This window comes from Aspergillus tanneri, assembly GCF_003426965.1.
Source record: "Aspergillus tanneri strain NIH1004 chromosome Unknown AapTan_3_pilon_pilon_pilon, whole genome shotgun sequence".
Lineage (NCBI taxonomy): Eukaryota > Fungi > Ascomycota > Eurotiomycetes > Eurotiales > Aspergillaceae > Aspergillus > Aspergillus tanneri.
This window is the reverse complement of record NW_022984630.1, coordinates 2,229,720-2,244,764: the sequence shown is the minus strand read 5'-3', so window position 1 is coordinate 2,244,764 and position 15,045 is coordinate 2,229,720. Positions and strand designations below refer to the sequence as shown.

The 15,045-nt window shown below is 49.1% G+C and overlaps 3 protein-coding genes across 3 annotated transcripts; all 3 read right to left on the bottom strand.

Annotated features, from left to right (window-relative positions):
• Positions 1 to 633: 633 nt before the first annotated feature.
• ATNIH1004_004552 (uncharacterized protein) lies at positions 634 to 1,141 on the bottom strand (the record flags this gene model as incomplete). The annotated part of the gene is made up of 2 exons (XM_033569222.1): positions 634 to 900; positions 959 to 1,141. The coding sequence occupies 2 exons, from the start codon at positions 1,139 to 1,141 to the stop codon at positions 634 to 636; spliced, it is 450 nt and encodes a 149-aa protein (XP_033428028.1).
• A 3,526-nt stretch (positions 1,142 to 4,667) lies between these two features.
• ATNIH1004_004551 (uncharacterized protein) lies at positions 4,668 to 7,703 on the bottom strand (the record flags this gene model as incomplete). The annotated part of the gene is made up of 1 exon (XM_033569221.1): positions 4,668 to 7,703. One exon carries the CDS (start codon positions 7,701 to 7,703, stop codon positions 4,668 to 4,670), a length of 3,036 nt encoding a protein of 1,011 aa, XP_033428027.1.
• Positions 7,704 to 8,361: 658 nt separating this feature from the next.
• Positions 8,362 to 11,019, bottom strand: ATNIH1004_004550 (uncharacterized protein; the record flags this gene model as incomplete). The annotated part of the gene is made up of 1 exon (XM_033569220.1): positions 8,362 to 11,019. The coding sequence occupies one exon, from the start codon at positions 11,017 to 11,019 to the stop codon at positions 8,362 to 8,364; it is 2,658 nt and encodes an 885-aa protein (XP_033428026.1).
• Positions 11,020 to 15,045: the final 4,026 nt, after the last annotated feature.

Sequence of the window (15,045 nt, the reverse complement as noted above, 5' to 3'; positions counted from 1 at the left end):
GATTTTCATACCAAAACCCTTGTCTTCCCTGGAAATATCTTTGCTGTCTGTAGATCGGTCATATGTCAATTCCGTGGTGTTATATATGTAGACCTAATAGACCTACTGTATTCAGTATGGTCACGTGGCATCTCTTATACACAAATAAGGCTCAACTACTCACTCCTCTTCCAGATATCAAGAGTACTTAACAAAAGAGGTGCTAGTTAGTACAGCTCTCTTTACCTTTCCTAGCTACGGTTACTAACAAGTAAGCTGTGAATATTATATCTATTACTATAATTTCATACATTATTTTTATTAACAGTTGTGCTCCGCAGAATATGACTGCTATTACCCTGTCACAGCCTTGTTATAAGATATTAAGCTATGCAGGCACCTTCCAAACAGCAAGAATATAAGGTCGTGAATGGAGTTGCAGTTCCCCCTCATTAAATCCCAACCGGTCGCCGCCCGAACCTGCTGTGGTAGATTCTGTAAGAGACCTTTAGCATTGGTGGTATATATCTTGAAGTCTCCTCGAGTCGCTCTTCCGTATCTTATGAACCGCGCGACATGCCCAAACGAAAAACCCAAAATGGATAATACTAGCCCTTCGGTCAGCACGAAAACTAGGGAAAAGGTGGAGTCAACCTACAGAGCAATACAAGCCATAGCAGTACCGAAGTGTTCGACGTTGGCCACGATTTTTCCGTTACAATCAGGCCTGCCATTCACGCCACAACTATATCCGTCGCTGATGTAATATGGCTGCATGAGCAGTAGGTATAGAATTAGGGTCACCACTAGCGCAGCCCAAGCCAAAAGGTCAAATGCAATAAAGATGCCTGGATGGATGGGGATGGGAAGAGATAATTCAACGGATAATATTACTAAAGACCAGATAAAGGTATACTCAGCCTGTATTCTAGCATTAGCGACTTCACTTAAGATAGAGCCGTTGTATATTGATACTGACCGCTCCAGTAATCGGGCTGACCATTGCATTACCCAAGTCTTCCACGACCAGCATGTCGCTCTCAAACATTGTCTGGGACCATCCGAAGACAATCAGCGTGGCGAGGGAGCAGATGGTCGCAATGACTCGAAGAGAAATTGAAGTGCGCTGTGTGTGCCATTTGTTCGTGACTGGGAACGCCATGGTTGCTAGTATCCAACAAGCTACAAATTGTCGAGCAGAGTTTTTATAAGTGACTTAACATCGCAGGATGGGATTCCACAGCCATTTGCGTTCATCAAATAGAATTAACGTTTTTGTTTTATATTCGTTGGGTATTGTCGATCTCGTGACGATAACATCAGCCAAGACCAAGCAAGATACGAGGCATAGTGGCAGGCTCACTATGTAGATCACCACACGTATGAGGAACCAATATGCACAGCCTTTGAATCTAACGCTTAGATCTGGAGGACCGCGCGTCATAAAGCTAATAGGGTAAATCTTGTATCTTGGCCTTTTCATTTACCTTATTTGGAATTTCATGTGCGGTTGGCAGATGTATATCATGTCCCTGAGTATTTACTAATGAGGCATTGCTTGGTGTATGAATGTCAACTATAAAATTACGCGTACTCGCAAGTATCGATCCTTCATTGAATTAGGTCTCTGATTCAACTAAACTACCAAAACATCTCGCTTTTATAAAGGTGAGGTAAACAAATGAAGAATGCAAACTAACTAATATAGGAAATACACGCGATCCGATGATGTTTGATCTATTTGACCGAGAAAGGTGCTGAATAATCAATATTACCATAACTAATTGTCGACAATGAAGAAGCTTAGACCCTGATCTTCTGTCTGTTCATTCATAAGCTCTGCTCTTTCTCTTACTTCTACAGGGCACTCTCTAAGGAAATCATACAACCATGAAAGTTGCACCATCGTGTTTGTGTATAAGTGAACTGATTTTCTGCGAGTTCTATCTAGTAACCCGATTCAGCTGCGCCGCTTTTATGAGGGCCGCACGTGAGTGCTCTGTATCCCCCTCCAGGCCACTCACTGATTGCTCGCCGAGCACACACTAGCAGCTCCGGTCGATCTCGGATCACTCCGACTGGTGTGAATTCTAGGGTTCAAAAAAGTTCAGGGCCCTTTCTGGGGCCGCTGAGAAAAGGCACCTTCCTGCTGTCAGATTGCAGCTAGAGAAGGGAACTGATGTGGATAAGAGGGATAAAACCTTCAAGACTCCCTTATTATTGGCTTGTCAAAATGGCCATGCACTCGTTGTCAAGCTGCTGCTAGAAAAAGGAGCTGATCCAGATGCAAAGGATAAAAATTGCAGGACACCACTATCATGGGCTGCTCAAAATGGACATAAGCCTGTCATTGAGATGCTGCAGAAGAAGGGAGCTGATGCTTACATGGAAGATAATAATAAGTGGATCCTACCGTCATAGGCATCTGACAATGGACATGAGCCTGTTCTCAAGATACTGTTAGAGAAGGCATCAAAGCAAATGCAAAGGAAATGAGATGTTAGACACCTCTATCATGGGCAGGTCGAAATGGGCAAGAGTCTATTATTAAGCTGCTACTGGAGAATGGGGTTGATGCAAATGTGAAGGGCAATAATGGCCAGACACCACTATCATTAGCAATAGAGAAGAGGCATGGCACTGCTCTCAAGCTGCTACGAACTGCCCTATCTTCATAGTTACTATCCTTATTATGGATCACAACATGCCATTGTGTCTGGGAGAATAATTTTAGTATGACGTTTTATCTGTATCTTTGTAACCTCGGTTTAATTCCAGAGGAGAGGAACAGGAAATGCTAGAGTCTCGTCCGTAGGGGACGGCTTGCTTTCCAACCTGGTGTGGCCACCAGCCAACTGGACAGAGAGACGAGACAGCCAAACGATTAGCGTATCCAGCAGTACACTTGTCACAAGGGGACCGCTACTGGAATGGAAGGGATTGCTATTCTTAGATCACTACACATATGAAGCTTTTACTCTCTAGTCTGCCTGTGAGACTTCGTAGGAAATGTTTGTGGGGACGTAAGAGAAATCCTAGAGATAGGCACCGTCCTTTCGGCCTAGCAAAGTATCGAAAACCTCATCTTGCACTGTCAAAGCGACGTCCCCTTCTTTCAACAACCGTTATCTGTGATCTTGCTTAGAATCTGTTATTTGGGTTCCTTTTTTGTCAATGCCACCCTCTTTGCTAAGTAACAGTACATATTACTTCACTCTATATTCCAGAGAAGCAATGAGAGCTTCGACGCTACAATTGCCGTGGGAGATCAGAGTATCCGTGCTCACGGCTGGGTACTTGCGGCAGAAAGTCCATACTCAGCAAATTCTTTCAAGAAGCTTCTGAAGATCTGGTCTTCGGAAATTACAGGTCAAATATGCAGACATCCAGGTGGTGTGGATGACTTTGAGCTTATATATCTTGGGTTTTATGTTCAACGGTTGGAGATTAACGTATCAACGTCAATGGTCCTTATATCAACTCATACTAATGAGGTTTTCAGCAAGGTTAATGCCCATTTTACACGCATCAGTGTATTTTCTAGCTAAGAAGTGATGCCTTTCTAGAGGTTTGCCTATGTTTTACTATGTTAAACAGTTTCGCAGTATAAATGGCAATTAAATGCAAGGGTAGAAAGAAAGGTAAAAAAAAGAAAAAAGCGAAAGCTCCAATGGCACACACACACAAACACAAAAGATATTTCCTTTTTTGAGTTTCGATTGCACATCTCTTTCAGAAATTTTAAACAAATAATCTTGGCTATCTTCAACAAGCACTACAGTATTACGTGAAATCTACACTGTAAGCCCAAGAGTTTTCTAGAATATGGCCATAAAGAAAGGTTAATATGCATAATACTGAATTTCCATCCCCTACCATACGATTTGCATTGCTTTAAGCAACATTAGAAGAAAGGGGGGAAAAGGAGATATCTGTAAGGGGCTAGAGCCCCTCAGCCTACTCGGGCCCTCAGCCCTCGTGTTTCCTTTCTCCTCGCCTGCCACATGATTAGTATATTGATTAGTACACTCTATCATGTGACTTCCCCCCCCTTACTTCGCAATCGTCTCATCGCTGTTTCCTCTTCTCTTTCCTCTTCGACGATTCCTTTTGTATCCACCCTAGTTATTAGGTTATAGAGGTTTAGCCCTTGACAATATCTTAGATTAAAATCAACATGAGTAGCTTCAAGAAATGTCAATCAAGATTTCCCTTAATTGAGCTGACCATGGACAAAATGCTTTATCTCGGCATGCTGAAAATTTTTAGTATTTATAATGTAGGTGTATAGAGCATGCAACTATATTATGCCAACGAACAGGGATACAAGCAAACCCTAGAGAGTATGCTGTATACCAGTTATATACAGTCCTCTGGATGTAGGACATCCAATTGAGATCTTCCCATGCATTCTCAAAGAAATAAGGACATATCAAATGCATACATTCACTCAGATACCTTTGACAGCATCAAATCATTATATCATGTTAATAGTGTAGATCTCTCGCCCTCCTAAGGGTATAGCCAAACCCGCCATAAAAGCGCCATAGTGTGGTGAAAGCAGACACAAAAAGAGAATGAACAGGCTCACACAGATGAAACGTGATCTGTATAGAGTTAAATGAATCAATCTCATATATATAGTATATATACACCTACCGGCATCCATGCAGCATGCAGTGGACCATTCAAAACCCCTTGTACGTCTCCCTGATCGGCGATTCAGTAGCACTGGGACCGCCGAAGATATCGGGAGGAACCGAATACACGGTTGGACTCACATCCGATAGAGCCGTGAAACTAGCCCGGTTCGAAGCGCATTGTGGATTGGGAGGAGGGCTTCCGCTGCTGCTACGGAGGCTCCCATTACTTCCGCCCCAAGCGCCACGGCGCAGTTTCATCAGGGCAGTCAAGGATATCTCGTCCTCCAGATTGCCGACGTCGACCAGTTGGGCCAGCCCCGGGTTCGCCAGAGGGTTGGAATGCGCGGCCCCATGGGTAGTGACAGAGATAACGGAATTGCGTGTACTACCCCGCTCGCTTCGCTCGGTGATGGGCGTCAGGCTGGGTTCCCGGAACTTCCCTCGACCGCTAAAGTTGCGACTGACGCCTTCTACTCCCCGGGGTCCAAAGTAACCGCCGTTCACAAGCTCCGAGCTCCCGTTCCCGTGGTCCTGCGCATAGAACCCAAATTCATCGCCGTAGAACCCTTCGTCGTCATTCTCCAGGGCCTCCGCATTGGCGGCAGCAATAATGGGATCGTCGTATAAGGCCGCATCGTTGTCATCGAAATCAAAATCCTCGAATCCCCCTTCAAAACTAACCGCTTCGACGGGCTGGTTGAGATAGCTGTCATCCGATACAAGCTCCGAAGGAGCATTCGCCGCCTGACACATATCCCCCTTGTCTGACGATTGACTGACCGTCTGATCGTCCACACTAATACGTCGCTCAAACTGGTCTTCGGGGGCGGTCTGATGGGCTGCTTTCGCCAAGGCATTGTGTAGAGCTTCAAGGTTGTGTTCAGACAGCACCCCACCGTGAGACTTGGCAGAACCCAGGCTTGCTAGGCCCTCTGGGACCTGTCCATATTTTCTGGAACCTGCTTGATACTCGCTTGCCATGCTAGGGACATGTTTAAGTCCGCCACTGTAGCCTGTGTCTGTGCTGAGATCATCATCCGCGTCCTTCACACCATCCTTCTCACTCTTCCCATTCGGTTGGATAGGAGCTGCAGGCGCAGAGGTCCGTTTGCGATCATAGAGATGGCTCGTCTCATCGTCGAAGATGGATTCGTCAAATTTTTCGCCTTCAACCTCCGCCGAAAGGTCGCCGAACTCCCCGTCGTCAAAGTAGAGGTCATCCTCGTCATCCATCAATTGTGACACGCTAGCTTGGGGGTGTTTGGGTAATGGAGGCAACTCCCCTGATGGCCTCGTCTGAGGTGGTGGAATCGGTGCGCCATCTATAGAGACCTGGTGGCCGGCAGAGGAATCTCCGTTTATGATCGGTTCAGGACCAGGGACTCGGTTGCCTTGCTGGGGTGCAGTAGTCACCATTCGCGGAGCAGTAGGGCAGGCAGGGCTGGCTGGAGATAGCGCAGGAGCCATCCAGGACGTATTTAGGATATCTCCAGGGCCCGAAAAACTACTGAATTCATCGTCCTCATCGGCGTCGACATTCACGCCGGGGATCTTCTCTTCAAGGCCGTCCATATCATCTAAAATGTCATTGTCAAAATCATCCTCCGCGTCACTGAACTCCGTGCCTTGCAACCGAGCTTGGGCTTTTCGCGCAGCTTCTTTTTCCTTATGCTTTTCTTCCAACAGTTTCTCCTGCGTGGACGATTCGACTCCATTCATATCGAAGCTGAACCGAGAGGCATTGCTTTTGAGGTGCTTTGGCAAACCCAATGGCTGGTGTGGTACAAATTCGATCGTGTCTGCGTCTGACGATGTACCAGGCGGATGGCCATTTAGTCCCCGCTCAGGACCCAAATGAGCTAGAGCTTCACCGGATTGCTCACCCTGCTCGGGGACTGCGGAGGGAAGCTTCCGGGCAAACACGGGGACCGACTGGGAGTCGTGATCTGGAGGGATCGGGTTCGTCAACAACGACGATTGTAGATAAGCCTTATTCTCGATCTGCAGGACTCGCTGGTTGTCCTCGAAGTGTTCCTTGAAGACCGGCGAATAATCACTGTGCCGTTTCCCCTGCTCGTTCGTGCGCGCTGTTGGGTCGTTGCTGAGCCCATGGCTTCCATTGGCGGGTGGTGGTTGATCGCTCGAATTGCGGTTCGTGGCATCTTGCCGAGAGGGCGCTGCAGAGAGATTTCGACGGGGACGAGGGGCCGAAAAGTCATGGACAATGTTGCCCCGGATTCTCGGATCGTAATCATCGGGGATGGCAAGCACCAGATTCCGAGCGCCGATATTCACATCCTCTGCCCGCAAACTGGCCATCTGAGACGACCTCCTCCGGGCCAACAGCGCCATCGGGTTCAGTAGGTGCAGTCTTGTCTTCCCGGACTTATGATGAGCATGGTCGGCTGAAGCATCTCGATCTCCTGGCCGCCGGTTTTGTACGTTCTCATATCGATATTCTCGCTGCGACGCAGCTGTTTTCTCGGCGGGGGAGTCATCCGGGGATGTTTTCAGGCGGAAAGGACCCGCATGGACGATCCCGGGGGTTGACAACCGTTTCGACTGACTTTCAGACGACTGAGTATGGGGCAAGAGTCCCTTTCCGAACGACAGCCGAAACGGTGAGCTCGGTTTGGAGTCCCCGTTGGCATGGTCCGGGCGGGGAGCAACCGGAGAGGGCTGCGAGGAGTTCGGTTGGGAGGTTAGGGAGGGGTCTCTATCTCGTTCTTCCGGGCTAGAATGAGGCCGAATGGGACTGTCAACTGACGAGGACGGTACGGCAAGATTGGTAGATGAGAATGACGGAACATTGATGCTCGTGGTCGATACGACGTTTGCTTTGTCCGCGTCGCAGTCGGCAGGCGAATTACCCCAGGGACGGGGACTCGAACCGTCAGTGCTCGCAGATGTAGGACCATCGAATGTCGTCGGGAGTGCTTCAGTATTGGGTATCACTGGAAGCTGAGGCGGGTTGCTGACTCTTCTCAAGGTCGAGGCGGGCTGGACGGACGATGAGACAGGGGAGGCACCTGATCGACGATGGTCGCGGCGCCAGTAAGAGAAAACAGTGGACGGTGGCATCCTGGCTGGAGCCCCCCGCTACTTCGGACTGAGCGAAAGCTCCGTTCACTCCGTTCAAACAGCACACAAATCGCCCATGGTGTGTGTGTACGCGGAATAGTCAACAAGTAGCTAGCGGAGACTCTTCAGTAGGCGTGGGGCATGTCTCAGCCTGCCGAAGGCGGTGCGATAAGAATAGTAGCAGTCGGTCGGAGAATTAATAGATATTTTAATTAATTTAGGACCAGAACACGTGCTGCATGCGACACAAGGGCAGCAGGACCATGATGCAGGGGAAAAAGGGGGAAAGAAAGAGAAATAAATGGAGGAGGATAAATGATGGGGAAGATGAAAAGGAGAAAGAAAGACACATGCGAAATGTTGATGATTTCCCGAAACGGCCAAGAATGCCTCCATGCCGAATGCGGACGAGACAGACAGGAGCACAATGCATTGTCTGCAGGAACAAATACCACTCTATAAATTGTATTGAAGGAGTTAAAAGTAGGAAGATTAGTGATAATAATACCTAGGAATAATGGTAGGAATAGTAACAACATGCACTATCACAGATTAGATGCGCTAAAATAACAAGACCCCCTCGAATCCAGACAAATAATAGTAAAAAAGATAAAAAATAATGTTAAAAAAAAAAAAAAAGGGAAAATTCTCCGACTCTCTATACAATACTCTGTCTCCAGCGATCAATCACCTCCCGCTGGCCGGGATCGATCGTGTGCGGAACAACCCGTGGATGGTAATTATGCGGCATGGCGTAGCTCATATGGCCCTTCCCCAGGATTGCGTCACTGTAGAAGGTATTCGGATGCACCATAAACGATTGGGGTCTCGCAGAGGGTCCGGGTTGAATCGGGAGCTGATACATTGACGTTCGGTTATCAAACGAGCGCAGTTGGGGAGGCCCTTGCGATGCTGCAGCATCCTGTCCAGGCGGTCGTCCTGCGTTGAGCGGGCGTCGTGCATGGAGGATGTCCGCCATACTTCGGCGGTATCGAGGAATTTTTAGGGTGGAATTTTTGGCCTCCGCCTCCTTCTGCAGACGAGCCCGTCGCTGTGCCAGCGTCTCATCTTCGGGGGCAACCTCAATGTCCTTCTCCTCCGCGTTCAGGTGGTTGAGCTCGGCAAGAATCTCCGTTGCGAATTCGCTCTCAACGGCCGTGCTCGTGCGGTTGTTTGCCTTCAGCCGGGCTAACCGCTGAGCCAGGGTTTCTTCCTCGTCGCCACTATCGGGCTGCGTGGGTTCCGGCGCCATCTGCGAGTACACAGTAGTAGGGCGCCGATCAGGGGTACGCGGAGGCGGTGGTGGTTCACCTCGCAGCCTTGCACGTCGTCGACTGAGAGGTTCGCTTTCCTCCATCTGTCGTTTCTCCATGAGCCCCAATGGCCGCTGCTCGTCGGCCTGGTGGGCCTTCTCCGGGAACAACATGCCCAGGGGCACATCATCAGTATCATCACCCTCCCTGTTTTGAACATCAGGGCTCTCCCAGGCCAACGTAATCGGCCGCTGTCGCCGGTGCTCACTCTGTTTCTGTGCTACAGCATCGAGCTGCAAGAGAGTGGAATACATCCCAACGGAGGTGGCGGCAGTACGCTGTCGTTTCTGCAACTCATGTTTCCTCATTTCCAGCTCCGCCAACAAAGTCGTAGGAGGCCCATTGAACGGGACGTCCTGCTCGCCACCCTCTCCTTCGTCATCATTCGGGTGCTCTTCTTCGCCTTCCGAACCGTGGCCAACATCTTCACGCAACGATGCACCTTCGTGGATGTTGGCCGCCTCGGCCTCCGTTTGGGTGTACGCCGGGCGTGACGCGAGCGAATTGGCACGGGTATCCGTGTCGGACGCATGCTGATCAACCTGCAGGGTGCTCCTGGAAGCATGTTTCTTCCGCTGCTCTGAGAGGTCTTTGGTAGACGTCTTGGGTTTGGAGCTGCCGTACACTTCTCGACCAAGACGACCAGCATACGGGTGATCGGTGAAGGCTGTCACCGGGGCATGTGCCGAGGCGTCGAGAATGCTATCGAGGGTCGCCACTGCGGAGTCTTTCTTGATATCGATATCGAGCGACGCGGTCGGTGGCTCGAAAAAGACACTGGCGCGAAGTTGGGGCGGGAGGTCCGACAACTTCTTCTCCGGTGGTGTTCCACTTCCATCCTGCTGGTCAGGGCCCGACAGCCACGCCGCCGACTTTCGTTTGTCCGCCGGGACTGAACTCAACAGCTGCGTGCGACGCTTCTCCCGGTCAGAATTGGGCCGTTGGGACAAACGAGGGGGTAGGTTCAGCATCATGGGAACCGGAGCCGGGTAGTACACCATATCTTCTCCGGACTGGGGCTCCTTGTAGGATTCGGGCCGGCTGGCCAGAGGGGGTCGAGTCAAGGACACTCGTCGCATCAGATCCTGACCCCTCTCCTGTGGGACGTAATGCACGCCATCAAAGTCTGTAAATAAAACCCTCGCTTGTTGATAGGTATCATTCGAAGCCGCCGTGGATGGCCGTTCCAGCTCGTGCAAGGGTGCATGGTCAAACTGAACCTGAGGCAAGAAGTTGAGTTCGCCGTGGGTGTGGGGAGGGGGAGGAGGGGGGGGGAGGAAAGGTTCGATGGGAACCTGCGTCGTAGACTGGTAGTAACGTTCTTCAATGCCATGTTCAGAAACCTGCGCCAACCGAGAGGTGGATTGAATTGACCCCTGACGGGACATAGTGGTTTTTACGGGAAGCCCGTCCGCTGGAGTGGTATTGGAGGCCGAACTACCGGAGCGTTTCTTCTGCTCGCGATTCATACGACGAATTTCACTCCCGATATCCGCAGAGCTGCAGCTGAGACGTTCGGCACTCCTCTCCAGCCTTTCCACATTATTGAGGTACGCACCCTGTAAGGATTCGAGGCCGGGAGTCGGATGGCTGAGGGGTACGGGGTGGTCGGTGACCGGGGTCCGAAGGGGCGGTTCAGGGGAACTGGCTTGTGCTGCTGCTGCTGCTGCCGCCGCCGCGGTCGAAGTCGCCGTCGCCGTATTGAGGGGCGGAGGCACGCGACGGGGACTACTGGGATGCCGCGTCGCTGAAGGATCGACGCCTTCGTAGTCGTCGTCTTCGACCATATCGTAGCTGGTAGTCATCGATCGGATCAACGACGATAACCGGTGCACAGTGGAGTCCTCTGTATTCTTCGCGGTTTGCAGATAGCTCCCTCCTCCGATATGATCTGCATCCAAGGGCAGTTGCTGGAACGATCTGCGCTGTGGTGAGGGACTGCGGGAGGCATCCGAATTGGTCGCCGTCTCCAGATCGGCTTGGGAGACAGCGTTGTACGCCATTTTCTAGGAAGCGGTCGGGGGAGGGTGTCACAGACTGCAATAAGTCGCCATCCAGCAATGATCGGAAGAGGCAGAAAAAAAAAATTAAAGGAGGGGCGAGGGATGGCTGGTGAGACCTGTGGATTGATAAGATGACGGAGGATAACTAAGGAAGGATTTACGGCAGGGAGTCTAGGGAATAGGGACGAAAGGGAGGGAACAAGGGGAGTATGGAGGAGGAAATTAAAGAGGACAGAAAAGGGCAAAAATAACAAAGAAAACAACGAGGGATGGTAGTAGACGATATCGTCCCAATTGTCGAGCTGCTTTTGGAGAGCGACAGAACAGAACGAGAGGAACGAACTTACTGTCAGGTAAATTTCCTGGACCGTATCCATGGTATCACTGTGACAGCAGAAATGCTATAATTGGATCTTAGGGACAGGACAATAGGCCCCATCCGGTGTCACATACGGTCCCGGAACAAGAAAGGGGTATTTTTTGCCTTCGGTATGGTACAGCGGTGTTCCCCCCGTATGGAGGTTAGTCCAGGTCCCATGGAAGATAGAGTTTCCTCGTGCGTCGTTTCGGTCTGAATAATTGGTTCAAGAATATTGAAACCAGGGCTCTGAAAACAAATGAAGTTCACCTCCTTGGAATCAGGGTTTGCCTGGTGTGTGATAGACCTTAATGCCAGCAATGGTACAGGTAATACAGGGGAACAACGGTATTTAAGGCCTGGTCAAACGTCTATGCAGAACAGGGGAAGACAAGGAACAACAGAGATGTAGGAATTGTCCCCGATCATCAGTTCTTACTTTGACCATTGGCTCTTGTATAGTAGCGAACGTACATGAAATGCATTGTTCATCCAATTACCTGATTAGCTCGACAAGTACATACATACAGTGGAGATGATGGTCTAGACCAAGGTTGGCTATTGGTCTCGTGAGGAGCTCAAGAGATACGCCGGGTTTCTAGATGTCATAGATAGATCCATAATTCAATATAATCATCCATCAGAGCTACCAAATACGAATATCGCGTCTCCTAATTCCAATCGGAGGGTAAACTTTGGGCACGATGGTCTGCAAGGGCCTGTGCCATGTTTCGACTGGTTTCGGTTTGGGGCAAACCCCTCTTGCTGTCATAACAATACTCGCTTGTCTTGGATACCAGCCGGACCATCCTCCGTATATTAAACAAGCTTTTTGCTCTCACAGACACTATCATGACAATCCCCACAGTTCCTCGTTGCTCTTCACGCAAGGTTTTATCCAATGGCCTGCTGGAATGTTATTTGCTTCGATAATGTGCCCCCGTATAGATCTCGCCAAAAGCGAAGTTGTGATATTAATGAACAATACATTTTCAGGGCCTTGATTTCATCTTTAGTAGATAGAAACAGAGCTTGGATTCATCCCGCCATTAATACAATTTGCACAATATCCCTAAAGGGGTCGTCTTGGATTGCAGAATCGACCGTGACGGAAACACGCATAGAGTTAATGCCATTGAGATCACAACCACCAGGATGTTGCTGGTCAATAAGTGAGAGAATTGACTGGAGAGCGGGCATCAAATAACCCAAATCATCCTGAGTGGCCCGGAGCTTAGAAAGAGCCCAAGATGATAGCACTATCCGAATTACAGGATGCATTTCATACCTCAATTTTGGTACAACTTGTAGTATACCAGAGTACTGTTGCGGCCTCAGGCGCAAATTGTCTCTGGAAGGAAGCTAGCTTGCAAGAATCGGAAGGCACAACCTGCCACGTCCATTTCCCTTCTTCCACGTTCATGTTTTCCAAAGTACCTATACATACGCATTCGTGAACTTCCATACACCATTCGGTTGATTTGCGGCCTCAGTGAAATCAAATAAAGCTCCTTTTCTCAAGTGTGCAATAAAACTCACACTGTACCATCCGTAAAATTATCGTTTCCAATAGCATTTCGGGCCGATCCGGAGTGGCACGGACGCTAGTCCAGATTGACACTAGTCTGATGCTATCAGACAGACACTTGATATAATTATTGATGATCGAAATTAATCCCCTCATCTATACGCAGTTTAATATGGAGTCTGGAGATCAAGAACCATCGGCGGATCGGATCCACCAAGGCCCACTGTGACCTTAGGAAATATTAGTGAAAACTATTCGGGATTAGAGAGCCATGAGGTATACTTCTGGAAGGATACCGCTCATGCCAGGAATACCCGCGACCCTACGATATCGATCACTACAACACTTCCCGATCCAGGAGTAGAGGTAAAATATCACTCCCATTCAATTGACGGATGATATCCACTAGTACTAATATAGAGACCGGTCAAGAGAGCCGAGTCAGTCCTCATTGCCCTCAAAGATACTGAAGTCCACCAACACAAGGTCCTAATTTTCGCATTGCGTCGTCTCCACATTAATTCTCTCTGCATAATAATGATTGGCATACGAATATCCCTCTAAGCTCTTGGATTTTATACACAGATACAATCACTGTTGCACTCAAAATTAGTAGACTGGTACGATCACTCCTTAATTGCTTTCTACAGGCAGGCTCGAGACTAGTCGACTCTTAGGCTTTTTTCATTGGGATGTTTTTACTTGTAACTTACAAGCACAATGAATTTGAGAGCTCGTGCTTGTATCACGTTCTATGCCACGGTATCTACTAACAGAACCAAAGACAAAATGGAGTACATCGACTGCGACACCCGCGGCTTCAACCAGTACCAATACGACCTTAACAACTCCCCAACCGGGACGACATTTGGGACGATATGTACATCCGACACACCGCAAACACACACACACACACACACTCTCTCTCTCTCTCTCTGAGCAATTCCGCCGTGACTGTTTTTGATTTCCGCGACCCCATAGACTCCAATTACATCCTGGCCGTGGCCGATCAGAATCCAGTGCTTTCCTCGTCTGGCGGTTGACCATTATGTGGAACCAAAGTATAAAAAGGCCCTAAGATCTTGCGCTTCTCGGTCAACCTCCCCAGTGTGCTGCATAGCACGCTGCCCCGTAGCAAGTACGAGCGCTGCTGATGGCTTTGCAGCCGTTTGAACGTCTGGAACGGAATCTGCGTGAGTCGAAACTGGATGAGGCGCAGTTGTCTAAGCTGCCGTATGTTAGGAATGAGTTGATTTTGGAGTAGATTTCGAAGTGATCTTTTTTCCCCCTTGTCTTTCATTCGTCTTTCTTTCGTGGGGTGTTTGGTTTTGTCATTGATTGTCGTTGGAGTTGATATCGGAGTTGGGGTGGGAGAGTCACAGGTTGCCCATCTCGTACTTTGGAGCAATATAGCAAGAAAGAAGAGGAGTCCGACAACCACCCGTATGGGAGGAAGTCATGGGGTTTGGACTGCATCGTGGCTCAGTTGGGGATGTATAATAGAAGGTACGCGTCCTTCTAACTCCAGTAATCTCAGCTGATACAGACTCCAATAAATGATACTCCGATTGAGCGACTGCTCATTTTCTTGCCTGACCATGCATTTCAACCTGGCCTGTAGCTCCTCCTGGGTTCCCGCCACCAAGACCTTGCGCGGGGACAGATCAAGGCCAGCCTGCTGACTGTATAAGATCAAGTAAGTTGGCAAGATACCGTGTGATCACCCAGTATCAAAAATGAGACATGGATGGTCTGGGATATCGCAATGATCGACTCTGCCATGGATAGTTGTTCCTGTACCGATGGGTAAAGTATTCATGGATCGCATCGTTGCTACGTGAAAGACAGATTTCCCGAGATAACAACAGTCTGTCCACAGTAGAGTGGTAGTCATCTGATGGCGGCAGTCTACGTTGCGAGGCAACCGATGTATTTCATATCTTATAGGATTTGTCGGTCTCTGTATAGTTTCGGCATGCACCTGGAGTTTCGTCGCGTTTGCTGTGACGAGTTCTGTGGGTTTGATCACTGGGAGATCTGGTATGACGGCTACAAACTTCTTGATCGTATGACATCCTAACCTAGATTTTTTTTTTTCTTTTTTTTCCCCCGGCTCTACGCTGAAAGATAACTTCCCTTA